Consider the following 27,970-nt stretch of genomic DNA (forward strand, 5'->3'; position numbering starts at 1 on the left):
ATACTGTGTTAAAGATTGCAGAAAGGTCTGAGGAATCCAATGTGCGACATGCAATTGACAAAAATGGAAGGAAAAGCCAGTACTGAAATGTATTCGGCTACTTGAATCTCCTCCTTGGCCTGCATGCATGGCATCACAAGGAAACGACATATTCCTTTACTGTGTTACAAGGATGTTCCCCGTAGTGACGAGACACAAACACGTCACAAGAACAGCAGCCATACTAGGTTCTTTGCAAGCTACTCTCATGGCCACTGCCCCGGACTTGCTCTGTGCTCTCTTTCCTGCAACTGCTTGCTCAGCAAACTAAGCATTTTCTTAAATCTATATTTAGAATCTGGCTTTCCTAAAAGAGAAAGAGGAATCAATGTGATTTCATTTCCCCCCGCCTCCCACAGAGCCTCCAGAGACCTTGTTTGTTCAGAGTTCAGGTTCAGGGAATTCTCGCCCTAAATCTGAAGAGTGGAGGCAGTTAGAGTAGAATTACCATTTCAGCTCCTAGACAGCATTAGTCATATTCCCACCCTCCCTGGATCCAGCCATTATCAGCTCAGGGCGAGTCATGCTCTGCAACATGACAGTAGAGCAAAGAGGTTTTAGGACAATTACTTCCTGTGCAAAAATTTCATTCCCTCCCCTCCTTCGGGCTTGAAAGGGAGAAGGTTCATATCTTGGAGCTAGACAAGTTTATACAGTTCTGGGGAGACCCCAGGCTCAGACAAAGTTGAGTGGATTTGAAGATGACATGCAAAGGCACACGAGTGGTATTTCACTGCCGGGGAAGCTGGTGATGGCACCACTACCCCCTCCCATATGTGTTCTGCTTTAAAATTCATTAGGGCCTTCACCAGAGACTTGTAGACACAAGCTGACCAGGAGAGGTGCCCCATCAGTGCGTCTCCTGGCCAGCATGGTCCCATCTTATCGTGGCTTAGCTCCACCTGCTGTTGGTGTTGCTCTAGTTAATTCCATGCCCCTAGGTGGAGTGAAAGTCACAGAAGGGACAATGCACACCTACTGCTGTGGTCTGGTGCCTAGGTTCTGCTGGTTTGTTCCAGTGGAATCCCAGTGGGATCACTTCTTGGGCAGTCATGTCACTGCAGGCTGTCATCTCTCTCCATGCTTATCCTAGCCAAGCTTTGCCAGGAGGGGTTAAGCAGCATAACCCCTTCCATACAAAGCTACCTAGCTACTTATAATTCCTTGTTCTCACCTTTCATCCAGGCCTGCTGGAATCCCAGCAAGTCATCGAGGAAAAAAGCAGTGCAAAGGATCTAGCCCTCTCCATGTCTAGCCCATTGTACTAGGTAAAAACATTGTTAGCCCCCCTTCTCCACGCCTCTTTGTTAAGATGTTCAGTGTGTTTAATATGTCTTGATTTAACAGAGCTCCCAATATAAATTATGTGTAAGCCCAACATGCTTTGTTTGATCTCCCAAAAATCTCCCAAACGTATGAATATGGAAAAGTCCCTTTTTGTTTGCTGTCCATTGATCCAGGCTTTGACCCTTCTCGACATGTATTTATCTCTGATGAGTGAATAATAAAAAGAACCAACATGCTTCACCCTTCAAGGGTGCCCATTGCCTTGGAAACTTGCAGTAGAGAATATACAGCTCAATAGGGGCAGTAGTTTGCAAAGACCCAGTGCATCTACTGTTGAATGTATAGGAATACGAGTAAAGATGGTACAGAGCTACAAAACTCAGATCCTGGTCACAGTCCAACCCTGGGCACTTCCCAGATCCAGAGTTTGGTTTTGCCCATTATAAAGATGGGTCTGAATCATAAATTAGGATTTGTATCAAAAAAACTTTCCCAAAATGTTTGAGAGCAAGGTTTTGTTTGGACCCATCTCTGAACACAAATGGGGTTGTCTCCTGTTTCGGAGTTGCCAGATGCCAATTCCATGGAAAAAGTCACACAGGGGTAATTCTTATAGGCCTGATCCTGTGGCCCTTACATGACAAACTGGGCTACTTGTGAGTAACAGCTACAGATCAGGCTCAATATACTCTATGGTTTAGAATCAACAACGCTGCAACCACAACACAGTATGACAAAGAGAACATGTAAACCAGGGGTAGGCAACCTATGGCACATGTGCTGAAGGCAGCATGCAAGCTGATTTTCAGTGGCACTCACACTGTCCGGGTCCTGGCCACCGGTCTGGGGGGCTCTGCATTTTAATTTAATTTTAAATGAAGCTTCTAAAACATTTTAAAAACTTTATTTATTTTACATACAACAGTAGTTTAGTTATAAATTATAGACTTCTAGAAAGAGACATTCTAAAAATGTTAAAATGTATTACCAGCATGTGAAACCTTAAATTAGGGTGAATAAATGAAGACTCGGCACACCACTGCTGAAAGGTTGCTGACCCCTGATGTAAACTAAAGTTGTACACAATGTATTTCTCAACTATGTTGCTCTTCACAAGCTACAGAGACCTTAGGCCAAATTCTCAGCTAGTGTAAATGAGACAGCTCCATGGAAAATCACATCACTTTAGACTTGCTGAGAATCTGGGTCTTTGTCACTCATTAACTGAAGGAAAAAAGGCTAGAATATAAAACTGAAAGAGAGAAGACTGGTGTCACCATATCTATCCCAGCTGAGAATCACACATAGCCAATTACATGTAAGGCAATCCCACCATCATCACCAATTTTATCGGAGTAATGAACTGGGTCAGATAACAAGAAATGGCCAGAACAGTCACCAAGAGTCTAATGGAAGCTGGACCAGATTAAGGAAACTGCAAAATTATTGTTCTTATTTACAGTAGCACCCACAACATGTCAGGTACTTTCTAAATATTCCCTGCCCCAAGGAACTTGTAATCTAAGGAGAGACAGACACATAGACAGAGCTTATGGGAATGGGATTAACAGTCCATTCGTACACAAGCCAACTCAATACACTGTAAGCAGCACAGCAGAAGTGGGGCCTGTAGGAGGACTTACATGTGGACAGGGGAGCGGTCTTGTGGATGGGTTCAGGGAGGTGTAGAGGGGGCTGCATGAAATAAGCTGGCAAAGAGGTTGAAAAACTTGGGAGCATTAGTAGAGAAGAGGGGACAACACGCAGCTTTACATGGACCTCCTTGATTCTGGCTGGGTCAGGAGGTGAAAATGCTGAAGTACCATGGAAAAGAGCTGGCCTTGCTATGTTTTTGTCTGTTCTATCCTGTGCAGATTCTTACTTCCCCTCATCACTGCAGGGTCCAAGCACCTTCCCCATGTGCTTCAACTCTCTCCCCACAAGGAGAACTGTGTGCGCAGCGGAGTGTTTGGTTTGGAGGTTAGTATGTTTTATTGTGGGTTGGTGTGTTTATTTTTGTTTTGTTTTGTTTTTGAGAATGCCCAGGCTGCTCTGAGTTGATGTTGGAGAGAGAAGGCAGGTCGAAGAAACACACCTTGTCCTAGAACAGAGGGTGGAGAGGTTTGTGATGGTCCTTAGTTCCTGGGGGAGTCATTCCACAAACTCAGACCAGCTACTGAGAAAGTTGTCTCCTGCATAGACTAACTTCACCCTTATTGTGCCAGCATAGCAGAGATGTTGACCATGATCCTCATCTTGGAGCTTTAGATGATATTTTAGATACCCTGGGCCCAAGCCATTGAGTACCTTGAAGATTGAGATTAATAATAAATAATAAAGCAAAAAAGTGGGGAAAGAGTTAGGTGAAAAGTCAAATGTGAGGCTGATCCAACAGCTCTTAAGTCATGCAAGTCACTCTTAGTGAGCTATCCCATTGATATCCCTGGTTCTGCTCCCAAGACGGAGTGATGCAGGATCAGGCTCTATGAAAATGTTTGGGGCGAAATCCGTGAAAAATAAATGATGTTGATTTTGCAAATTCCTAGATTTACAACTGGGTTGAATAGCAGCATTGTGTAGACTGCAGTGCCAATGCACGCACACTCTTGCTGCTTGACTCAGGCCCTGGGTATGCCTGCTCATCACAGTAATGAAAAGCCATCAAGATTTCTTAGATAAGTAGGGAGCTTGTTGTGGTCATGACTTTCATAGTTAGAACATAAAGAGCATAAGAACGGTCATACTGGGTCAGACCAAAGGTCCATCTAGCCCAGTATACTGTCTTCCAACAGTGACCAATGCCAGGTGCCCCAGAGGGACTGAACAGAACAGTTAATCATCAAGTGATCCATCCCCTGTAGCTCATTCTGAGCTTCTGGAAAACAGAGACTAGGGACACCATCCCTGCCCATCCTGGCTAATAGCCATTGATGGACCTATACTCCATGCACTTATCTAGTTCTTTTTTTGAATCCTGTTATAGTCTTGGCCTTCACAACATCCTCTAGCAAAGTGTTCTACAGGTTGACTGTGTGTTGTATGAAGAAATACTTCTTTTGTTTTAAATCTGCTGCCTATTAAGTTCATTTGGTGACCCCTAATTTGCCCTAATGGCCAGAAATTCCTCCCCCACTGCAAGAGGCAGAAGCAAATGAGTCACAAAAGGAAGGGAGTAGAGTCTCAGCTATAAACTAGTTCTTCTTCACCCCACTCCACCTTCCAAGCCTACAGTGGACCCTTGACCCCTGCTCTAATGGATCAGGGTTCTGCAGGCTGGGAATGAGAGGAGCCAAGGGGAAAGAGATATTGCCTGCAACATGTTCTGTGTCTTAGTACCTTTCCCAGTAGAAATTGCTTCTGGCATTAATGCAGCTTGGAGCAGCTTTGACTCTCATAGTACATCTTCTATTCCCCAGCCCACCTGGAGTGGGTAGAATTCAGGCAGCCAACAACAGCTGAGCTCCAAGAGCTATAGGTGAAGGGAAGGCCAATGTTGCACTGTTGAGTGGCCTAGGATCTGAGTGCATGGAGCTTAGGATTCCATGGGATTTCCAAGCCACGTCTCCCATTCCTCCCTACAAAGACCAAACCACCAGCCCTGTGATGGGAGGAGTCAGAGGAGGCAACAAACAGTTTGTTCCCCTCCTTTTCCAGCAGGAAGAAATAATTTGACCCTAAATGGCCGGTTTCCCCCGCTAAGAACACCAGGCCAAATCCTCAGCTACCACCAATCAGCATAGCTCCCTGAAGCCAATATAGCAATGCCAATTCACACCAGCCAAGGACACGAACCACCACCCCTACAGGACAACTCATCCTAGATCAGGAGAGTTAAAGCTGCCTCTGAAGTGTGGAACACAGGTCACTTGCTTGTTTGAACTAGAGTAAATGGCAGCATATCTGTAAATTGAAGTTTTTAAACCATGATTTGAGGACTTCAGTACCTCAGCCAGAGGCTACGGGCCTACTACAGGAGTGGGTGGACGACTCAGGAGAACAGACTAGATGATCAAAATGGTCCATTCTTGCCTTAAAGTCTATGACTCAGACAGGCTTCATCATATAGCCCAGAAAGATTGTGCTAAGGCTATACTTATTTGCATGCATCTTCTACCCCCTCTTCATACCAGACACATTTAATTCCATTATAATACCTGACTCGGAGAGAGCTTGCATCCAATGATATCAAAGCCCTTTGCAAAAGGGAGCTACCCACATTTTGCAGATGAGGGAACTGAGGCACACAGAGTAAGTCATTTGCTTCAGGTCCCACCCAGAAAGGCAGCAGCAGAACTGAGCACAGAACAAAGGTCTTCTGCCTCCTAGTCAGTGTTCCAGCACTCACTAGGAGACAGAGCGATGTTCACAAAACTGCCTCACTTCCTTCACTTTGGCTCTTTTGTCTTGCACTTCACCATGCAGGGAACTGGAAACTCCAAGAGGTCGCCCTTACAGACTGTTCCATCACAGGGAGGCAGCTTACCCCAGCCCTCACCACCCTGATGGAACGACCAGGCCTCACATGGGGCAGTTCCATCTGCAAGGAGCCTCTGGGTCTCCCAACCCTTTTCAGGTCTCTGTGAGCCCCTCCATTTCCCTGACTCCTCTGCAGCAAGTGTGCCTGCTTTAGATAGAAAGTAGAGGGAGGCTCAAGGGCAGCAGGAGTTTTGGATAGGAGGAGCAGGATTAAGAAACCATCACCTCCCCATGGCAATTCATGGCATCTTATAATGCCATAAAAAGAGCTTTGCAGAAGCAGCAGGAAGAGTCTATTCTTTGAACTGCTATCAAGCTTCCTGCTGCCTCACTGGCCTACTGTGTATTAATATTGCAAACATTATGCCCTGGGACGTGTCAGGCTAAAACCTGGAAAGTATTTTATTAAATAAAACATATTAGAGAGGAGCCAGGCAGCAATGCTCCAATCCAAACCTCAGCAGTGCTGTGATCCCACAACTCCCTTTGGGCCCATCTCGAGAGATTTGCCAGGGAGTGGGCTTAAATACAACATCAGTGATATAGAGCATCCAATATCTCATGTGAGTAGTCACCCTCTCCGAGAATGAAAAATCATTGCCCAACACTGATCTTTCCTTCTCTGCCCAGTCAGATCAATGGGAGTTTGCACAACCCAACGAATAATGCAGGGTCCCCTTGTTTTTGAGAAGCGTTACAGTAATGTTGCAAAACACTGCACCTTGCTGTAATATGACTGCAGCCTCCTGGACTGTTACCAGGGCTGGCTCCAGGCACCAGCTTATCAAGCAGGTGCTTGGGGCAGCAACTCCGGAGCAGGGCGGCACTTTCAGGTATTTGGCAGCAATTCGGCGGAGGGTCCCTCACTCCTGCTTGGAGCAAAGGACCCCTGCTGAATTGCCGCAGATCGCAATCGTGGCTTTATGGGGGGCGGGGGGTGCTGCTTTGGGTGGCAAACCCCCTGGAGCCGGCCCTGACTGTCACTGTAGAATACTGGAGTACTTCTAGCATAGGTATCCATCAATGTAGCTCTGGCTACCATTATAGGAACTTGCATAGATACTGCTTCTAAATAAGGGTTGGTCTTTGAGGGCCTGACGTCGCACTATTTAAGACAATGAGAGCATTGCCATTGGCTTCTGAGGAAGTAATACTCGGTCACAAACCATTCCTCTGATTAATTCTTCTTGGAAATGTAGAATTAATTAAGAATTCAGCTCAGCAATTAGAAGTAAATATTTTTTTTTAAAATGACCAACCTGCCAGAAACAAGTTCTGACATCTATTCAGATTGAGGCATCCCAGTTTCTTCATTACAGATTTTTGCCTGTTTTCCATCTAAAACAAAAGGGACATCCCAGAAGAATGGTAGGACAAAATGGTGATCAAGGCAGTAGTCTGGGACTCAGGAAACCTGGGTTCATTTCCTAATTATTCCACAGAGTCTCTGTGTGACCTCTAGCAAGTCATGTAATCTCTCCTATCAGTACCCCATCTGTAAAATAGGAATAATACTACCTCTCTACCTAATATGAGTATAACAAAGGTAAACCCATAAACATTTGGGAGGAGCTCAAATAGAATGGTAATGGAGGCTACGTAAGTGACTAGACTCACAGATAAACGAATTCTTACATCACAGTTACAATGGAAGATTCTACCAGCTGTTTAAAACAAATCTAGCAGCCTCTCCTCTTAATGCTCTCCAAGGTATTCATTGCCAAAGCCAAGGTTTTGAAAAATGACTAGCAACTTTGGGTTCCCGACTTGAGAAACTTTAAAGTGGCCTGATGATCACAAAGTGCTGAGAGCGCCCACCCTATGAGAGGCAGGCCCTTTTAAGGATCCCCAAAACTGACACATCCACAATCATTAGCCACTTTTCAAAATCTTGACCCATAAGGTTAACAGGATCCAAAACAGCTGAAGTGCATTCCAAACTACGAAGAACTAAATATATGCCAATTCTTTGGGCTCCTTATCACCAGATTTTAACTGGCTTTTTATTAAAAACAATCTCTTTAAAGATTTTTGATGTACATTGACCATGATTATTCCACCATCAGTCATAAGTAATTCAAACACACAGATATCTATATTAATGAACTGAACTACAATTACTAACTGAACAGAATTGACATCTATATTTTGTTATTGAGATCTGAACTGTTTGTGTTGCTTTCCCCCTTTAAGACTCCGATCCCATCGCAAACACCACATACATGTTTATTAAAGGTGTGTTTTAAATTTCCCAAGTCCTGTTCAGAATTAGTCACTGGGAACTGTGCACCCTTCAAATAACCCAACTGTACTCGGTGACACGCAAAGTATTTTGAAAACAAAAGAAAAGAACAAGAGTGTGACTCTAAGCCACTGCCTAGGTTGGGACACACGTAGGTGGGGGCTGCATACCAGCAGCTGCTCTCAGGGGCAGGTCCAATGGCTGCTGAAGCATGGGCTGGACATGCCCATCTCACCCTGAAACAGGCAGCAGCACCCTGTCTAATCTTGCTCTGGGCCAGGCGCTGGCGCAATTAACCCTCTTTTCTGTTATCCAGTCCTTGGGCAAGGACCAGGACTGTGCCTGACCACTGTACAGGGAGGCCAAAAGGGAGGAGGAGGCGAACAAAGATATTTTGCTTAAGGCTAGACACAATCTATCCAGTCATGTTTATGGCTTCAAATCAATAACAAAAAAACTCATGTGCAGTCTTGAAAATTATGACCACAAGAGATTTCCCCAGACTTTAAAGTTTCAATCACATTTATATTTTAAGAGAATATATCATTAAACAGGTTTTTCCGTTTGCTGTCAATGTCCAGTCCCTGCCCTGTTTTAAGTAGCTGTGATGGCAGCTAAAAAAAAAAGCACAGATCCCTGAACTCAGGGAAGCAAAGGAGGAGCTAGATCCTTAAATACTTCACTGTCTAAAACGTTTGGTAGTTTTTAATTCTACACACGTGGGGACCAATCCCCGTTCCCAGTGATTTCAATGGGAGAAGTTAAAAAACCTAACTGCGTCCCTTGACTTGATTAAGTGATTTCCAGGATACCACTTTAAATTTTTTATTGTTCTACTCACTGCACTTAAGAAAGATCTGGTAGGAGGCAGGATCTAGGACCCGATCCCTTTTTACCTAATTGTGTCTACCTGGGTTAACACTGGCATAACTCAGTTCAAATGACTTGCACTCGCTGGTATGCTGAAGTGCTCAGAGAGGATTATGAGAGGAAGGATGGTCCAGCGATTTGGCCCCTGATCTGGGATACTCAGGTTCTATTATCTGCTCCTCTAGGCTTCTTCTATAACCCTGGGAAATCACACCTTCTCTCTATACTTCAGTCTCCACATCTGTAAAATAAGGATAATTGCCCTGCTTCTCAGGAGGAGTTGTGAGGATATAGGCAGATAGATCCTCTGATAGTTATTCGGGCCAAGTTGAGGAGACAGCCCATTTTTGCAAACCTTCTCCTCTCATGCTGGCGTAAATCAGGAGACCCTCCCCTGAAGCTCATGAAGTCAGCGAGAGGACCATCGGGACAAAAAGATTCTGATAGTTCGGCATCCAAACCAAATCCCAACTCTTAGCAGTTGAGCCACCAGTAGGTGGAACCTTTACTCTGTGCTCAGAAACAAGGGGACAGACCTTCCCACGAAGCCTAGAAGAACAGGGAGTTGATTAGCTCCCTTCCTCTCAGGCTTGTGCAGGAAAACTTCCCCAGCACCCTCTCAACCTGCTTAGACAATTAACTCCTGGGTTCAGGATCCAATCCACCACAGACAAGCACTGATTCATACCAGAGACTCTTCATGGGATAAGGGGAGAAAACTCCATGCCCCCTAAAAGTCCCCATTCTAGTGAGGTCAGGAAGGAATTTTGGCAGGGTCCCTGGGGGGTTTTCACCTTCCTCCACAACATAGAGTGCAGTTCACTTGCTGGGATCATCTTGGCATGTCTTACCTAATCGATTCTCTGTCACTACAGGGGCCATGGGTGTTGATTGCACCTCAGTCTCTCCTCTTCGCTGCCTGTGGCACACAGTAAATTAGTCACCTGAGGACTTTCATCCAGCTAGAGTCATTGGACTCAGCATAGGGGTAAGTGGATGAAAATGTATAGCCTGTGTTATGCTGGTGGTCAGGCTGGATGATCTAATGCTCCTTTCTCGCCTTAACCTCTATGAAATTGCTCTGGAATCTTGAAGTCAGATTCCACAAGTAACAAACGTTAAGAAGAGCATGTATATATGACTATGGCACAGCAAAAGCAGGACTCGGGCATCACTCTAGATATAGCAGTGATAGGTACCTAAGCAAGCGTAACCCCTTTGGGGTTTAGAGAGCATGGCCCCTTTAAATCTTTTTCCTAGGGTGAATAGGGAGAGTGAGGGAAAAAGGAGGGGAACTCCGGGGTGGGGGTGGCTCTGGAGCTCAGAGGGAGAGAGAGGCAGCAGCCCACAGGCCCTTGCAAAGGAAGCAGAGAGAACCTGCCTGAAGCCTGGGAAGGCCAGGGCAGCCGATCGGGGACACCCCAGGACAGAGGAGGAGCCCTGTGCCAGGAAGGAATCGCCCGTGAAGGACAGGCTGGAGCTGGACTTAGTATCAGGATGCCCAGACCTGCGTGGGTTTGAGAGTACTGGGGCTTGTGACTCTGCATTGGGAACAAGGAGGGAGCCTGTAGCTAGTTAAGTGGGGAGGTGGTCGCTCTGTGGCTTTGCAGAGAGCGGCAGAAGAGGGCACCAGAAGACGACCAGGAGTAACCAAGACTCACCACTGGACTGGAACTTTGCTCAGGACTCCTGAACTCTGAGTGCAGACACATTGCTCGGTGTCTGCCCCTCCAGAATGTGTTCCCACTGGGCCCGTGGGGTCTTGGCTTGGATGCAGCCCTGTTTTACTGCTCCCCCTATATTTCCCCTTGTTGTTTTTCTCCTCTCATCCCTCTGTAAATAATTACCTCCCTTTGTTATATCCATTGTCCTTTTCCTGTAGGTGTGTGTGTTCACTCTGGGAGTTTTGGAACAGGTGCCCCTGGGGTGGAAGGGATTTTTCCTGCTGCATTCCTGCGTGCGCCTTCTCTTGGCCAGAGCTGCCTGCAGAGCAGACACCATCTTGGCCACAAGAGTGCTAAAGTTACACACTATCTAAGCTAGAAAGATCAGCCCCAGACAAACACAATGGGTGAAATACATTTCTGGGGTAGTGTCCCTGACTTCAGTGACATTACACCAAGGAATTTGGCACCATACATCTATTCAAATAAAAATAGTTAGAAAGAAATGACCCCTTTGTATATCAGTGAGGATCCCAGAGCACAGTGCAAACTACAGGTACTGGAGTAATTTCACCCAACACTGGAGTGAAGTTGACTCTGGGATGAAGTGCAATAGCTGTTAAGAAATGCACAGCAACCCCCACAAAACATTTCAGGGCAGGATGTGAACAGAAATACGCTATTGAAGCCGTAGTGAAATTATTCCAGTTGGAATTTGGCTAAGAGAAGAACTCTTTCAAAAACTGCTGTGGATCTTAAATAAGCAGGGGTGGCCTGTATATCTGTGTTCTAAAGTTGGACGAATAATGCAAACCAAAATAGTTTGATTAATGGCGCCTCTCACTTTTTCCACAAACTGTTCAGGAGTAAAATGACTCTCAGCTTGCTGCGACTAGGTTTGTGAAGAATTCTCACTTGCACACACACTGTTGCTCAGCTGTGAGAATTTAAGATTTGAAATTCAAAAATCATACCATTTTGATTGGCTATAAAAGTCACATGCTATGGTAGTGTTCCATGATTGGATCACAACCCTTTGAATCAAATTTCAGGTGTGAAGAACAATAACAAATTTCCACAAATATTCATTTAACATTCACTCTTTCAGCGAACATTCCCACCAGTGAACTAATTCACTAGAAAGAACGAGGAGTACTTGTGGCACCTTAGAGACTAAAATTTATTTGAGCATAAGCATTTCATACACACTTCATCAAATGCATGCAGTGGAAAATACAGTAGGAAAATATTTTCCACTGCATGCATCCGATGAAGTGGGTATTAGCCCACGAAAGCTTATGCTCAAATAAATTTGTTAGTCTCTAAGGTGCCACAAGTACTCCTCGTTCTTTTTGCTGATACAGACTAACACGGCTACCACTCTAAAACCTAATTCACTAGGACATTCATGAATGAATGCAGAAAGACCACCCCTAATCCTAGTCAAAGAGAATTTGAATGACTGATTAGGGAACATTTCACGTCACTCTTACCCAGCATGCCTTGGCATGTCTCATCCAGGAGACAAAGAAAGAAGAACTGCTGACCTGATATTACTTGGAAACGTAGATTTCTGCCAGTTACACTGGAGAAATTGTTTAAGAACACTCATCCTTAGGAAAACAATACCCCTGTAAAGACTGCCAAGATCAGAGCCTGTGCAGGTCACTTTCCAGAAGTCTGGAGGCACAGATGACTTTTTTCAAACTCTCTGAAAGTTTTGTATTCATGGATAGAGATTACATGTCTCCCTCACTCCTTAATGATGAACCAGGCACCTGACCTCTACTGCCCATTTCCCATTCACTTACATGCACTCTAACCTGCAGTAAAGCTTGAGCTATTCTTGGGGTTCAGAGACTGGGTTTTGGAGAAGCTCCACTGCAATCTCTAGCATGCTCACTGACTGTGGGAGAAGACAGGTACTGGCTGACATCCGAGCTACCACCATGTGGAGATGGGGTTGAGAACCATTATGCTCCGATCAACAGAAATGTTGTTCCCAGTACAGGAGCCTGACATGCTCAGCTCTGCTTTGTGCTTCTCACATCCCCATCATTCACAAGGCAGTGTATTATTATTAGCTACACCCCCGATTTTATGTATTAATTTCCAAAGCAGAGTCATTCACACACAACACATCCGCCCACATGCCGGAATGCTTAGACAGACACAAAACCATACAGCAGCCAGCTATGTGGGGTGGGCACAGCTTGCATTAGCTTATGTTGAAGCTAAACCTTAATTCTACAAAAGCTGAAGATGCTGGATGTGCGCATAGGTCTGCTGACAGTCAGGACAGATGACGTCAAGGACAGGATCTCAGGACAGACGATGTCAAGGCAAATCCTCCCCTGCCTGCAGTGCAAATTTCACAGCACGGCTCCATTTGTGGCAGAGGTTTCCAGATCCCTGTTCAAATACTCAGTAACCCACACCATACGCAAACCTGCCAGTGCCATTGCTGTGGTACCAGCGGACCACAGAGCCAGCTTAACCTCTTCTGCTTGAAAGGCTTCCCCTCCTGTTCAGTGCAGTGGGATGGGTGGTCACAGAAGCCTCGTGGACAGTAACAAGGAGGAATTCACCCCATCCAAGTGGTGGGTGACAGACAGGCAGGAGAGGAGGGATATCAAGGGTACAGAGAGATGTGGCAGGGGGTGTCCATAGTGAAAGAACTAGATGGACCCCTGCACATTACTTTGCATAGGGTCTTCTGAATGCTAAGGACCAGACCTTTTCAAACACAGTCAATGTTCAGCCTACAGCCACCCCCATACCTGGATTTTCCTTTAAGCATGTATCATTTGTTCAAGCTGCCTCATTCCAGCTCTCAAGCATGGAACAAGCATCTCAGCTACTTTCTAACCTGAATTTAATCAGGACTGACTTTATCTGAAGCACATTCATGTTTGAGCTGAAAGCCCAGCATCACAACAGATAGTTCAAAAGGTTGTTCCACAGGAAATTATACCAGCTGATGTTTTCCAAGCCTGCCACATCCCAAAAAAAGGCCAGATCGCACAACCCTGGGGCTGGACCTTCCATCGGGTCACATTTACTGTAACCAAGAGGCTGCAATTCCAAAAGCAGAGGGTATCCCATGTTGTGGCATGCATTGTGCACAAGGGAAAGGCACAGCGTTACTTTATTTTGGAAGCATCCCCAATCCTTCCCAAGGTGCTGCACTAGATCACTGAAGAGAGAATTCCTCTAGTCGCTCTCCCTGCCAATGCAGGATTATTCCCTATGCCACATTTACTGATCGTCTAATCTAGATTTAAAAACATGCCAAGCAATGTAGAATCATAGAAGTTATTCCTGTTATCTGAAGTTAGGAGTTATCTTTTTCAGATTTGGTGCTGGTCAAATTTGTCTCATTAAGGTAAGGACAAAGGAACCAGTTCTCTAGAAATCAGCCAGCAGTGTGGAGATCCATTCAGGCCTGTGACATTAACAGGCTATGGGTTGTATCCCACATCTTCAAAGACAGAAGGCAGAAATTCCTCCAAGATTGCTGTAGATCACACACACACTGCTTGGACTGCTGTAGATCACACACACACTATGTAACAATGGATCCCAGAGCAGGTAACACTACTTTGTCCTTCTTTAGCACCTTCCATCTGAGAGTAGTAAAGAGCTTTACAAAAGGTTAAGCCTCACAACCACTCACTTGGTCACTGAGTATTATTAGCCATGTGATACAGCTGGAGAAAGAGTGACTTGCTCTAGGTGACAATGAATGTGTGACAAAACTTGTCTACACTTACATTTCATAGCGCTCTAAGTTGCTGGCTCGGGGGGTGAAAAATCACCCCCCTGAGCGCAACAAGTCTGAACACTTTAAAGTGCTAGCGTAGACAGGCTCTGAGCGCTGGGAGCTGCGCTCGGAGCTAAACCCCTCGTGGAGGTGTATCACCTGACCACACTCGCACTTCAAAGCACTGCTGCAGGAGCATTCCCACGGAAGCACTTTGACGTTTCCAGTGTAGCCATGCCCAGAGTCAAGTATGGATCCTAGATCTCCCACCTCCCAACATTGCACTTCGACAGGTAGACAATGCTTCCTCTCCAGAGACTAGTGATCCTTCAGTTCCACTGGGACGCACACATTGACTTTGATGGGGTTACTCCAGGTTTGTACTAGCGTAAGTGAGAACAGAATATGGCCACAGTCTATACTGAGCCCTCCTCTCTCTACAGTTCATTAAAGACTGTTGATGGAAGGTACCCGACTGTCCTCATTAACACCAGTGTAAATCATTAAAGTCAGTGGAGTTACAACACTGGAAAAAGTGGTATAAGCAAGGGGGTGGGGGAAAATCAAGCTTTGGGAATCAGTACTTAGTTAAGGGTTTTCTCTGTGCAAAGAGGCAGCATGGAGCCAGCTGTCAGTATTGACACTGTTATCATTCTGACTGTTGGGAGAGCCAGTCCAAATCCGGACACTGCCTGACAAGTGTCACCCCTGTTCTGCTTCTGTGTCTAATGCAACATCTGCTTCTTTGCAGAGCTCTAATACCTCCATTATCGGCTCCTGCATTCTCTCATCCTGCACCCTCAGGGTTCAGCACCTTTCTTGCAATCTCTTCACTAACATAACAGAGGGGATTGAGTTCTCAGAATGAGCCAGCGGACAAACAGGGGCTTCAAACACCCTGCGCCCCCGCCCACCCCCCCCTTGCCGTCACTGCACTCTGTTTCTTTGCAGACAAGACATTGTGCTGGGCAACAGTGATACTAGTGCTGTGGGGAGTGAGTGCCTGGCTACAAAATCATGTGTGATGTGATGGGTGGAAGTAAGAGACTTTTTAATGTGGAGTCCCCAAGTCTTCAGAATGCAGCTGTTATCTCCTTCACAAGCTCTGGAGCACTGATAACAGTGCAAGAGATTTCTTTCTCCCCCAACAAATCTATAAATACTTCACCAGGTTTCCCATCCCCCAAATGTGCAGAGGACCTAAATGTCTGTCAAATTACAACAACGTTAGAGCAGCTCAGAGTAAGGGAAAGGAGAGCTATAAGGTACCAAGTGCAAGCAATGGGAGATACTCATTACCAGTAAAGCCAGCACTTGTGCAATCGCAGAAACCAGACTCACAGTTATGAAAGAGAGGAGAAGCTCTTGCACCTTTCACTGCCCAGAGTCAGTTGGCAATCTGCAGAAACTCTCCTGCTTCTAAACTCCTTAACAATAGATGCATAAACACAGGCAACCTGTCCCTCCAAAGTGGCAAAGATTTAAATCAATAGTTAGCATGTTTAGAAGACGCACCACAAATGAGATTAACTCACGTGCCTCACTGGGGCTTGGTTGTGAGCCTATCATGTCAGATTTATGGTCCCGTGAGCTGACCTTGGAATTCCCCTCTGGATCATCATCATCATCTGCCTCTCTCTTATTGACACATCCTTCCATTGCTGCATGCGGTGTCCTAACAGGAGCAACTGTCTGCTTATATTACATACTGGTGCTAATGCTAAGCACAGGATGGCCATGTTTGACATGAATATACTGCATGGGGCAAATATACTGCATTTGTAAAGGGACTCCAAAGAAATGAAGCATTAAAACTAGGGTCAAGGTCAGAAAAGGGCCACTAGAATGGCACCTCGTTAGTGCCTAGCACACACCTGCTCCCTCCTCAAAGTTCCCAACATCCTAACCGCTTTGTCTGCTGACCAAAAAAACACCACTACATTTTAGTGCTGTCAGCATTGCAGAGCCCATACATCTGTGCAGAGCAAAACTGTATTCTATTCCACCGCATGCATCACCAGCAAAACTGGCCACCTAAACAAGGATTCCAGAATATTTCCTACTGCCTGTCATATACGAGGCAGAGAAAAGGCAGCTGTGATTTGGAGGCACTAGAATGAGCTTTCAATGTTACTAGCTAGGAAAATCTTGTTCTGACTTGCAAGCTGAGCCATTTAATAGAGAATGGGAATGAGACATGCTTAGACACTATGGTGATGGGCATGAATGCCTAGAGAGAGGAACTGAGATGTTGATACATAAAACATCTCTTAAAATGGCTTAAAGCAGAGTTGACTCTACTGGTGGACGCTCACTAGCCTTGCTATATCCCAGCAGCAGGAGGGGCTTGGCAGATGGCACAAAGGTGATAATTATCAGAGGGGTAGCCATGTTAGTCTGGATCTGTAAAAGCAGCAAAGAGTCCTGTGGCACCTTATAGACTAACAGAAGTTTTGGAGCATTAGCTTTTGTGGGTAGTTACCTCTCACTTACGCTCATCAGTGAGAAGAAATATGCAGGGAAATGGGTTCTTTGATGTTCTCAAAGGAGGAAAAGGATTTGGCACCTTTATTTATGAGTGACATTCATCTGCAAGTTAAATGATTTAACAGCTTGTTAGAGCGCCAGTTATAACCAACAATGATTTGATTGACCTGTAACTGCCTTGGCACTAACATGCCTTTAAAAATGAGAGAGAGAAAGAGAGAGAGAAATGCATGATGTGGGAAAGAGGAGTGCTCCAACATGATGGTCCCAAGACCAGTCTGAAGAATTCTGTGGCTTAGCTAATGAGTCACTGATAAGAAACAAACACACATTTCAGTAGTTTCAAACTAAAATGATGCTGATCTCCAGAAAGACAGCATTCTGGGTTCTGTATTCTGAAAGCTTTCTGATGCAATATTACTTTGTTGCACCACAGACTATTGTATAATGCAAAACACCTGCACAGCAGAGCCCTACCTGTTTATAACACTGAAAATATTTACATGTATATTTTTCTGTGTGCTCATCAGTAAATACTTTTATAACACACTTTCCCTCCCCCTCAAATAAATCTGCTTCATCCTAGCAAGATGAAGATTTTACTTCTACAGACATGTGTAATCTGGAAGGTTTATGCATTGAGATTATTTGGATCCAGCAGTCAAAAAGTAGAAGAGTTTATCTGAAAATTGGTCTTTATAAAAAGAATTCCACTTTTAGGTCAGTGAAAAGGGGAACAAACTCCTTGGGCTAAGGGATTGAGAAAGAGAAATGGGAGGTGGGGAAACTGAGAACCAGTAGATGAAGAGGGGTGACTGAGATGAAGAGCTGTGGGAAAGTGGGAGACTGGGACTGGCTGGGCAAGGAGATTGGGATTGAGAAAAGTAGGAAGGAGGGACAAGGAGAGGACACGGCTCTGACAAGGAGCCATAGAGTGTATGGAGGACTGGGACTTGCTGGGCAGAGACGAAGGCCTTGTCTACACTGACACTTTACAGCAGTGCAACTTTCTCGTTCATGGGGTGTGAAAAAACATCCCCCTGAGCACTGCAAATTTCAGCACTGTAAAGTGCCAGGGTAGCTACTCTCCTCATGGAGGTGGGCTTTTTACAGCACTGGGAAACCAAGACTACACTCATTAAAGCGCTGCCCTGAGTCAAGGAGCCAGGATGGAACAGTGATGACACAGATTGGATGAAGAACCTGCAGAGGGAGATTGGTACTGGGAGCCAGTGGGCCTGGGGACCGTGAGCAGAGGAGGCATTGGTGGAGACCAGGGTGAAGGGGATAAATTAGATAAGGAGAGGGAGGGAAACTGGACAAGGAAAATGGAAACAAAAATGTGGGGGGGGGGCTAAGAATAGACAGGCAGGGACTGGGAGTGCAGGGGAGACTCAAACTGGATGCCCAGAGGCATAAAACTAGGCCTTATTGGGCAAGGAGACTGAGATAACAAGTCTGAGGAGAGGAGACTGGAACTGGCTAAGATGGGGTAGGAAAGAGACAGGACTGACACAGGGACTGGTTAGAGGGGGAAGCTTGGGGAAAACGAGCATAAGAGTATGAACCCATGAGAGCACACACCCCAGGCTAGAATGGAACTCAAGATTCCCGAGTGTCACCATTCCCCTGATGTCACCAAATAGCAGTGAAAACCATAGTATGTCTCTCTCACCCTGGCCTGGTCTACACTATGCTGTTAAACCGATTTTACTGCACTGCTCTTTATATCAATTTAAAGGGCTCTTTAAATCAATTTCTGTACTCCTACAAAACGAGAGGAGTAATGCTAAAATCGATATTACTATATCGGAGTAGTGTTAGTGTGGACGGAAATCGACATTATTGGCCTCATTATTTTACAGTAGCTACCCATAGTGCACCGCTCCAGAAATCGATGCTAGCCTCAGACCATGGACGCACACCACCGAATTAATGTGCCTAGTGTGGACGCGCACAATCGACTTTATAATATCTGTTTTATAAAATCGGTTTAAGCTACTTCGAATTTATCCTGTAGTGTAGACGTAGCCCCTTTTAGTGCTGGTCTGCATAGATACCCTGGCTACTGCTGCTCTCTGTCACTCTGTTAGCTCAAGTGGCAGAGGTCTGTGTGGCGGATCTAAAGGTACCAACCCTACTGATGATCTACCTGTGTGCCATTACGATTCTCTATGATGAAATTCCTGTATTTTTTAAAAAGCAAACTTAAAAACTAGGAAATGACACACACAAAACTATTTTAAAAGAATATTATTAAGGTTGCAAAATCAAGCACTCAAAAAAGACAGGAAATGCCCAAATTAAGATTGCCTGTACAACCTTAACTCAACCCCCTTGTGTATATGCATTATAACATGGTAATTACATGAGCATATGCTATTTTTTCCACATGACTCCAGACTCATTCAGTAAACAGGATCAACCTGCTATAGAATAGAATGAATGAATGACTGTGTAATGAAGGAGACTGTTGTCAGTAAGACCCCCTGCCCCATTTGTTGGGGAAGTTGGAAAGTGTGTGATGAACGAGGCAGGAAACTGCAGGAAGAGAAAGGATGGTCTGAATGCTGCTCTGAAATACTGGCATTTCCTATTTAAGGCTTGACTTTGCAGCCTCAGTAACATTCTTTCAACATACATTGGTGTTTTGCTGTTGTATAATATACATAATCACAGCAGTATTCTACCGCATTGGTTCTCCACCAGGAGTAATCGTACCTCTGGGGGTACACAGAGGTCTTCCAGGGGGTACATCAACTCATCTAGATATTTTCCTAGTTTTACAACTAGCGAAGTCAGTACAAACTAAAATTTCATACGACTTGTTTATACTGCTCTATATACTATACACTGAAATGTAAGTACAATATTTATACTCCATTCCAGTTGATTTACTTCATAATTATATGGTACAAATGAGAAAGTAAGCAATTTTTCAGTAATAGCGTAGTAATAGCATAGTATAATAATATTGAAACCTTTCCAATTACTTCAATACTTCTGTATTTTTAGGTCTGATTTTGAAAGCAAGTAGTTTTTATGTGAGGTGAAACATAGAGGTATGCAAGAGAAATCAGACTCTTAAAGGGGGTAAAGTACTCTGGAAGGGTTGAGAGCCACTATGGTAATGGTCCAAATCTTGCCCTGTCATTATGGTAATAAGCTGCAGCATTTGATCCATAGAGGCATTATTTTCTTTAAATGGTGCTTGTTCTAGTACCTGGACATTCCTCATAAACAAATGCACTTATCACCACAACACCCTTGTAAGGCAGGGAGCTATTATCCCCATTTTACAGATGGAGAACTAAGGCACAGAAAAATTAAGTGGTTTGGACAGGGGCACACACAGAGTCAGGAATAGAACTCTGACCCCTTGAATCTAGACTAGCCAGCTACAAGACTGGGCTTCCTCTCTTGGAACCCTGAAGTCAAGAACTGCCTTTCCAATTACTTCAATGAGATTTGGATTAGAGCCTTGTGTGACAGATGTTGCAACCCCATGCAATATCTCTGGGACGATGCTGCGTTAAATGTATAATGTATCACTATGGGACAGGGATTGTTACCACAACTCCTCCACAAACAACAAACAGTGAGGGGATGATACAGTTGAATCAGTTGGTTATAAACACCTCCAGAGGGGCATCATTTCAGGGGGGTGAGGGGTGCACAGACTGGTTCAACTGGGTTTTCCAGAGACCAACAGACAAAGAAAGGGCTTTTGATATAAAAAGGCCAGGTTTAAACTGATGCAGGGCCTGCTTTCTGATCCAGCAAACAAGGCCTTCTGTCCAAGAGGGAGGAGGGGAACCATTGCAGAAGTGTTGGAAAGACTTTGGGTTACTAGGGCCCCAAAAGACTCATGAGTGACTCCTGGTATGTGTTTACAGAGAAAACATATAAAAAACAATAAATGGATTTAAATGCTTTTACCTGAAGAATGTGCTTGCTTAGGAAGAACTGAGTGGTAATTTGTCCCTTTCAGTAAAAACAGTGTCATCCTCAGAGAGAAAGCAACACACAGGGTTGGCCTTTAAGCAGACTGGCTTGCTGGGGATATTTCAGTGGATGGCAGGGAGCTGTGTGGCCTTAAAAATCCCCCATCAGAACAGAGTGGGTCAAGAGTTCCTGTCCGGAGACAAGTGACAGCAGAAATCTGAGACATGACTGGGCACTCCTGGGCTAGATAGGGTGGCGGGAGGAGGGAGGAGATGGAATACAGTCGCAGTTTCCCTGAAGCTGTGACACCCTGAACCATTCCTATTAAATACCCTAGAGTACTACTCCTATGGAAGTCAATGGGAGGTTTTGCCTAAGTAAGGATGGCAGGACGGGGCTCAGTGAAACCATTTCACAATTGGCAATGTAGCACCAGTTTTAACCCAAGCATAATCAGTTTGTAAATTAAAAAAAAAAAAAAAAAAAGAGAGAGAGAGACTCCAGTGTTTGAACCACCTGTGTCTATGACTGGGCTACACCTGCCATTTTTACTAACAGGCAGAGCTTCTTCTACCTCTCATTTTAAACAGAGATCTCACTCAATTTGCATTCTGACACTGAAACAATGTGCAGCTTCCATTCCACTTCACTAAGAATAGCAAGCAATTCACAGGCTCAGAGTTCACTATGGTGGGTGGTCTCAGAACATGGACAGGCATAAAATGATGCAGAGAGGTGGCACTCAGAGCCATTTTACAACAGCAGGTAACACTGATTCAGAACAGAGATGACAATACCTACCTGATGAACTGACATAGGCAGTGAGTATCACTGTACATGTTGCAAATGGTTTTTCATCTTAGCAAAACAATGAGTAAAAAGATAAGCAGGGAAAGATCCACTAGTGGATAAGCACAGATCCACTAGTGCCCCAGGGATCTTTCACAGATCAATAAGTCTATTAAAAAACAATCATGGGCCTTGTGTTTCTCATCCCCTCGTTGGCCCAGGCCTGCAAACACTACCAGGTTTAGTGGGCACTACTAGGAGCAGTTCTATTGATTCCAAAGTAGAAAGAACTATGGCTGATAGTATCTGGGGGATTGGGCCCATATTCAGGAATGAAAACAACTGTGTTCCTTAACAGTTCCTGATACTCATACATTTCACGTGACATTTGCGGCTCAGTTCACCTAAACAGCAGCATGCTACGCCCACTTTGGAAGCAGTTCCTGACCACAGAGAGAGCAGATACCCCCAATATCCTTCACTCGAACACAAACAAAAATCTATCATTGTTTGCCTATTATTTTATCTTAAACAAATTGTACTGGATCAATGCTTCCTCCAAGTTAGAAATTATGAATCTATTTATCTAACCACTGAAAAAGCTTTCAAAGTTTCACATAAATCTTGATTTAGGAAACCATACATTGAATCTGCACTGATGTGCAATCAACCATGAATGCAAATAAACTCTGGTAACTAATACACTGAGAAGCATACCTATGTAACAGCAATTTCTAACAGAAAGTATATTGGTTAAGTCACTTTTTAAGTGCTTCTAGAATTAGCCCATTCATTAGTCACCATACTTAGGGCATTGGAGCTGATTTTTATAAAGGTCATTTAGTTTCTTTTCCTCTTGCAATGGACTAGAAGCTGGGATCAATGGAGCATTAATCTGTATTAACTCATCTTACTATTGGAGAGGTCATAGATTTGCCACTGAATTAACCATATTAGGTGTAAAACAGATTCTTTAATGACAATCTATGATGAAAGCATCTGTTGTGCCACTGCAACAGGAACTGCCCGCACGCCCTTATAAATCAGGAGGACCTCCAGTGAAGCAAGTAGAATTACACTAATGTAAGTCAGGGCAGAATCAGGCCCAGTAATAGTGACTTGACATACCAAGACATCCAGCCCACAGGTTCACATCCCCAGCAGTCTAATGCAACAGCAATGATTTTCCAGATCTCTGTCTTGCAGGTGCAAGAGCTACTCTCAGCTGTTAAACTGGTTACCCTACACGATCTGGAACCTGATTCTCCATTGCCCTGCACCTTGTGCAGTCATTACAAAATATCAGAGGGAGTCACATTAGTCTGTATCCATAAAAACAACGAGGAGTCCGGTGGCACCTTAAAGACTAACAGATTTGTATGGGCATAAGCTTTAGTGGGTTTTGCCACCAGACTCCTTGTTGTCATTACAAAATTTTCCCCTAGCACTTTGGAGACTATGCAGTTACACGGCAACAGAGAATCAGGCCCATTATACTGTCCTAACAGCATGGAATCTGCACCTGCCTTTGATTAGGAGCAGTCAGTGCAACACTGAGTAATTTGCAATGGAGGAAGTAAAGTCCTTTGGCTCAAGGATATCCAGCCCTTGGAAGTACTTTGATAATACCTACTATTTGTTGCAATCTGCTGCATTTCAGAGGCCAAAAATATTGTCATCCATAAAAGGGAGAACTAAGTTGCCCCCAAGAAGAATGCTTCCTCACCAAAAATCAGGGAAAATTCCATTTGCCCCCTTCAGCTCAAACACTGGCCACAGGCAGTATTCTCAGGGAAGTCTACACATTTCCTTTCAGTGGCAGTCACCTTCACAGGGATATTCTCAAGGAACCTAGAAGCAGGGAAAGGGGGAAACACAGTGTGGGGAAGACAGACAATGGCCATAAAATATTGTTTCATCTCCCCCTCTCTTCATCCCCTTTCCTAACATCCATTGTGTAACCCATGCTGCTGTCCCATCTGTGGCAGGCCCAGTACGGCCTGTGGGGAGAAAGCATATATTGTGTGCCAGGCTTCGAGCATAAGGCTATAAGGGAACACAAAACAGCAGCAGATCATCTTAACTGGAATTTAAAACCAAGAGTGCCTTGCACTTGAGGACAATATCCAGCCAGCTCTATCATCTCTGCACAAACACAAGGCTACATCAGGCAAGGATTTAATTATTAATACTAACAAATCACATATATGCATGTTACAGGCTTGGTCTTATCATTTGGTCTGGGTGTGTCTAACTTGCCTGCATGTTTTATTCCTGCGTGTGATGTTGTGAATGGCCATGCATTGCAGCACCTCAGAAATAAAAACTTACCTCATAATGTGTTGCTCTATTTTAAGCAGCAAGTGTTGGCTAATTTAGCAAGTCTAGCCAAATAGGAACATCTCACCTTGGAATGAGAGGCACATTGGCTACTATTACAAACATCTCTGTATTGGAGTTTGACAGTCTGGTTCTATGCTGAAAAATTAGCCCTAAAGAAAGAAGGTGAGAATGAATCCAGAGTATGAGTGAAAAATGCAAGCTCTAGGCTACTTTTGGATGGAGTCCGCTCAGATAGCTAATGCACTGAGAACCAAACAAGCTGTTTAAGATACTGTATGCAAGAGAACAGTTCACCAGAATAACCTAAGAGGCCACAGATGTTTGGTTCAGTTTTACATCCAGGCAGAGGCAGATAAGACAAAGATTTGAAGACAAGGCCATACAATTATTGTTTTTCAAGCCAACCTCTCACATTCCATGGTGTCTGTGAAACATCACAAATGGGAGGCAATTTTAAACCCTTTTCAATCCAGGCATAAAGGAGATTATGCATACAAGGACTAAATATGATGTGACTATTGGACACCCTTATGTGCTGGGTCAGCAGTGCATTTGGGACACTTCAATGCATGGATTTAATTGACAGTGCAGTTCTTCCAGATTTAAAAAAACCCTATAATTGTGTGTTAATTCAAGAAATATCAATTAATCTGATCACTGGCAAGTGTAGACCTTTGAAATGTGTGAACTGATTTTTAAATCTCTAAAACATAGTTTCAGGGGCTTTGTATTGGTAAGAAATCAATACTCTCCCTCCCCTGTAACCATCTCCCTGACACCATCCTAGGAGATAATGCTGGGCTGGACGATTTGCAGTGTGCATTTTGTGATATGTATTTGAATGGGGAGCTTCTACTGCATTTTAATGTAGCTTATAAACCTGCTGTAATTAAAGCCAAAGCAATAAACCTTGGACATTGCTTGCACTAAGTACTCCCTTGCTGACTGCAGTACTTTACATATTGCGCTGAGGAAACACTTGCCTGTACAGTAGCCATCAGTTCACCCAGAAATATCCAAATACTGTGACCGAGAGCATTAAAGAAATTGGCTCTACTACTTACAAGTTAATTCTCTCATTAACCCACAATGAAGGATTCCCACTTCAGTGAAAGTGAGAACAGTTCTGTAGCAAAACCAGGTTAACTAACCCCATTCAAATTACTTCCACAAACAGCATCTATACATGCAACAAAAAGAAGTCTTTACCATTTTTGAAGGACTAGGATTCTGCTTAATGAATTGCACTATCCCTTGCACATACAAATGCCTGGCGAGTGGTGCTGCAGTAAGTAGCCCTATGGAGCAGCAGCAACATCCTCACTCCACGGGGGGGAAATAACTATCTAGGGATCAACAGCAAACAGCGGAGCTAGAACCTGAACAAAGTAGACCCTAGGGGTAGAAGTGGAGAGGCAGGAGCAGTTTAGCAAGCTGCAGGCACCAAACTGACCACAGCTGTGCATCAGGTGGAGGGCAGGTTCCCAGTTACGCCGGACTGTGGAGTGGCCCTTAACGCAGGTAAGAGCTGATGATACATTTGAAAATATAGTCAAAAATAAGATGAGGGCAGTAAAGTTTTGCTTAAAGAAATAAACCCCGCGGAGGGCGAGAGCGGGTCTGCATTGGGGTTGCTCAGCAACAGCTGTGTCCTTTAGCTCCAGCGACGGGGAAACTAATCAGGAAGGTTCCCTCCGGGCAAGGGACTCTGGGCTGGGAGGGGCACAGCAGGCGGGGGGTTCTGGGCTGGTGGGAGGCAACGCGCAGGCTGGGTGTTGAGGGGCTCTGGGCTGGACACGTCTGGCGGGGTCTCAGTACCTGAAGTCGCTGTAGGGATGGATGATCCAGAACCCGGCGGACTTGACCCGCTCCTGCTCCCGCTCCACCGCCTTCTGGCTGCCGAACATCCTCAGCGAGAACTTGTTGACCCCCGGCTGGAGCATGGCCCCGAACTGGCGCTGCATGAAGCCGGCCTGGCCCAGCCGCAGCTCCTCGTCCGGGGTGATCTGGTCGCCCCCTGCCCCGCCTTCCACTTTGATGGAGGCGGAGGCGGGCAAGGCATGTGGCTCCGGCAGGGGGGAAGGGGCGGTGGCCGGCGGGGGCCCGGGCTCCCCGTCGCCCGGGGGGCTTCGCTCCTCGCCGGGGGAGGCCGCCTCCCCCTCGCCCCCAATGAGCCGCGTGCCCTCGGCCGCGTCGTGCAGGTGCCGGCTGGCCAGCGAGGACAGGCTGCCGCGGAAGCGCCGGCAGTCCCCGTTGGTGCTGCTCTTGGCGCCCGGCTCCGGGCCGGCGTCTCCCCGGGGGCCCCCCGCCGCGGGCAACGGCTTGAGGCGGATACTCCGCCTGCGGGTGTCCTTGTCGTCGTCTCCCTCCTCGTCCATGATCGACGCCTTGGACCCACCGGGCTGGGGCAGGCTGTAGAGCCGCTTGCGCATGGCAGGGGGCAGCTTGTCCATGGCGGCTGCTCCGCCCCGGGGCCCCGGCCTCCCACACCCCAGCTCACCGGGCAGGGGGGGCCGGCGGCAGGCGTGTCATCTCCTCGCCGGAGCGTGCCGGCCACTGGCTCTGCATCAGGCTCGGCTCCGCGGCCACTCCAGGGGACGGCAGCCCCCACGTCCTGGTTCGGCTCCTTGCTGCCTGCTCCCCTGGGGGCGGGGTCACTGCAATCCAGGGCCGCCCCGAGCCCCGCCGCCGGGCAAGTCTAGGGCAGAGTCGCACTCAGGGCTTGCCCCGCGGCCGCAGCAGCCCTGGCCATGCCGCCTGCGAACGGGCTGGGGCTGCGGCTCCGGCACAGTGCACATCACCCCGGGGCGCCTCCGCGCCTCACCCCCCAGCCACTAAGACACAATTAACCGCAACTTGCAGCATCCCCAGCTTGCTGACATCACTGCCCTCCTCATCCCTCCTGCAGCTGCCGGGGCTGGGAATATTCATGAGGCTATCTGATTCAATTGGGTTGCTATAGGAGCGCTGCAAACAGGCTCTGCCTACCTGAGCCATCACCCCGGCTTCTTAAAAGGGCAACGTCTGGCTGGGCAGGTGGTGGATAGCTAGATGGACACTGCAATATTTCTGAGCGCAGCCTGCAATGTCCATTCAGACTAGGCACTGCAGCTCTGCTCCTGGTCCGAGATCCCGGGGTTCTCTTTGCTCATTGAGTAGGTTTATTGTACAGTTTTGTTTCAGAGAAAACTACTTGGGGGTAATGAATTACAAATGTTAAAAAGACCAAGACCGGTTCATTTCCGTTCGTTCTTGAAGTTGTGGCTGTGTCATTGCAGTTTTGCTCCCGAAAACACTGTGGCTTTGGTGAAAGGGGAAAAATGCAAAGCTAAAGCGAGATCAGTTCACCTTGAAAAGCTGGCGTGCTGGACACGTGCTTGCATGCAAAGCAGAGGGTCTGAGGGATGCGCGGCGTTTCGGTCGCAGGTTGCGCTGGAAGGAAGCTATCTGACTCTCTACACGCCGGCAAGCCATGGATGGGTTTCAGGCTTCCCTTTGTCTTGCGTTCCCCTGAGTCCTGTAAACGTTACTGTCTGTCTCCCCCGGCGGGGTTGGCTCTGTAGCGGTCATTCCAAAGCTATATTTCAAAGACACCCCCGCTCCCCACGCAAACCAGGCAGGCTGGGTTTGATGTCGGGAGGGGGTGGAAAGCCTGGGCTCTCCCTGGGACTTGGGGAAACCACTTGGCAGGGGGAAGCTGACTCAGCAGCTCACCCCAGACTCACCGCGTCTCCCAGGAGACTGGTGCTGGCCTGGAGAGCCTCTGTCCCGGCACAGCCCTGCACTGAACCTCCCTTAAGGGATGCCGAAGCGGTGGGGTCAGGACACAGCCAGGCGTATTCCTAGGGAGGGGGATTTGGTCATGCGCGCTAATGGATGGAGGCTATTCGGGGTGGCTATTTTCCATACCAGCTTTTCTAAACTCGTAGCTTTGCGAACTGCCCCCGGTGCCCTGTCTTTGCAGCCCAACGAGTTACCGCAAGGATGAATTTGGCCTAATAGATGGAGGATGGTAGTCTGTATTGTACGTGGGGGTCTAAGTCCTCCGCTCTCTATTTCCTTTTC

General features: G+C 46.1%; 1 protein-coding gene across 1 annotated transcript in view; it reads right to left on the reverse strand.

Annotated features, from left to right (window-relative positions):
* HCN4 (hyperpolarization activated cyclic nucleotide gated potassium channel 4) overlaps nt 1–26,448 on the reverse strand; it is a 161,108-nt gene extending 134,660 nt beyond the window's left edge. Inside the window, exon 1 of the mRNA XM_032789147.2 lies at nt 25,724–26,448. Within this exon, the coding sequence (XP_032645038.1) occupies nt 25,724–26,358 (635 nt within the window). The 5' untranslated portion in view covers nt 26,359–26,448. The remainder of the gene's footprint in view (nt 1–25,723) is intronic.
* Nucleotides 26,449–27,970: the final 1,522 nt, after the last annotated feature.

This window comes from Chelonoidis abingdonii, chromosome 9 (genome assembly GCF_003597395.2).
Source record: "Chelonoidis abingdonii isolate Lonesome George chromosome 9, CheloAbing_2.0, whole genome shotgun sequence".
Taxonomy (NCBI): Eukaryota; Metazoa; Chordata; order Testudines; family Testudinidae; genus Chelonoidis; species Chelonoidis abingdonii.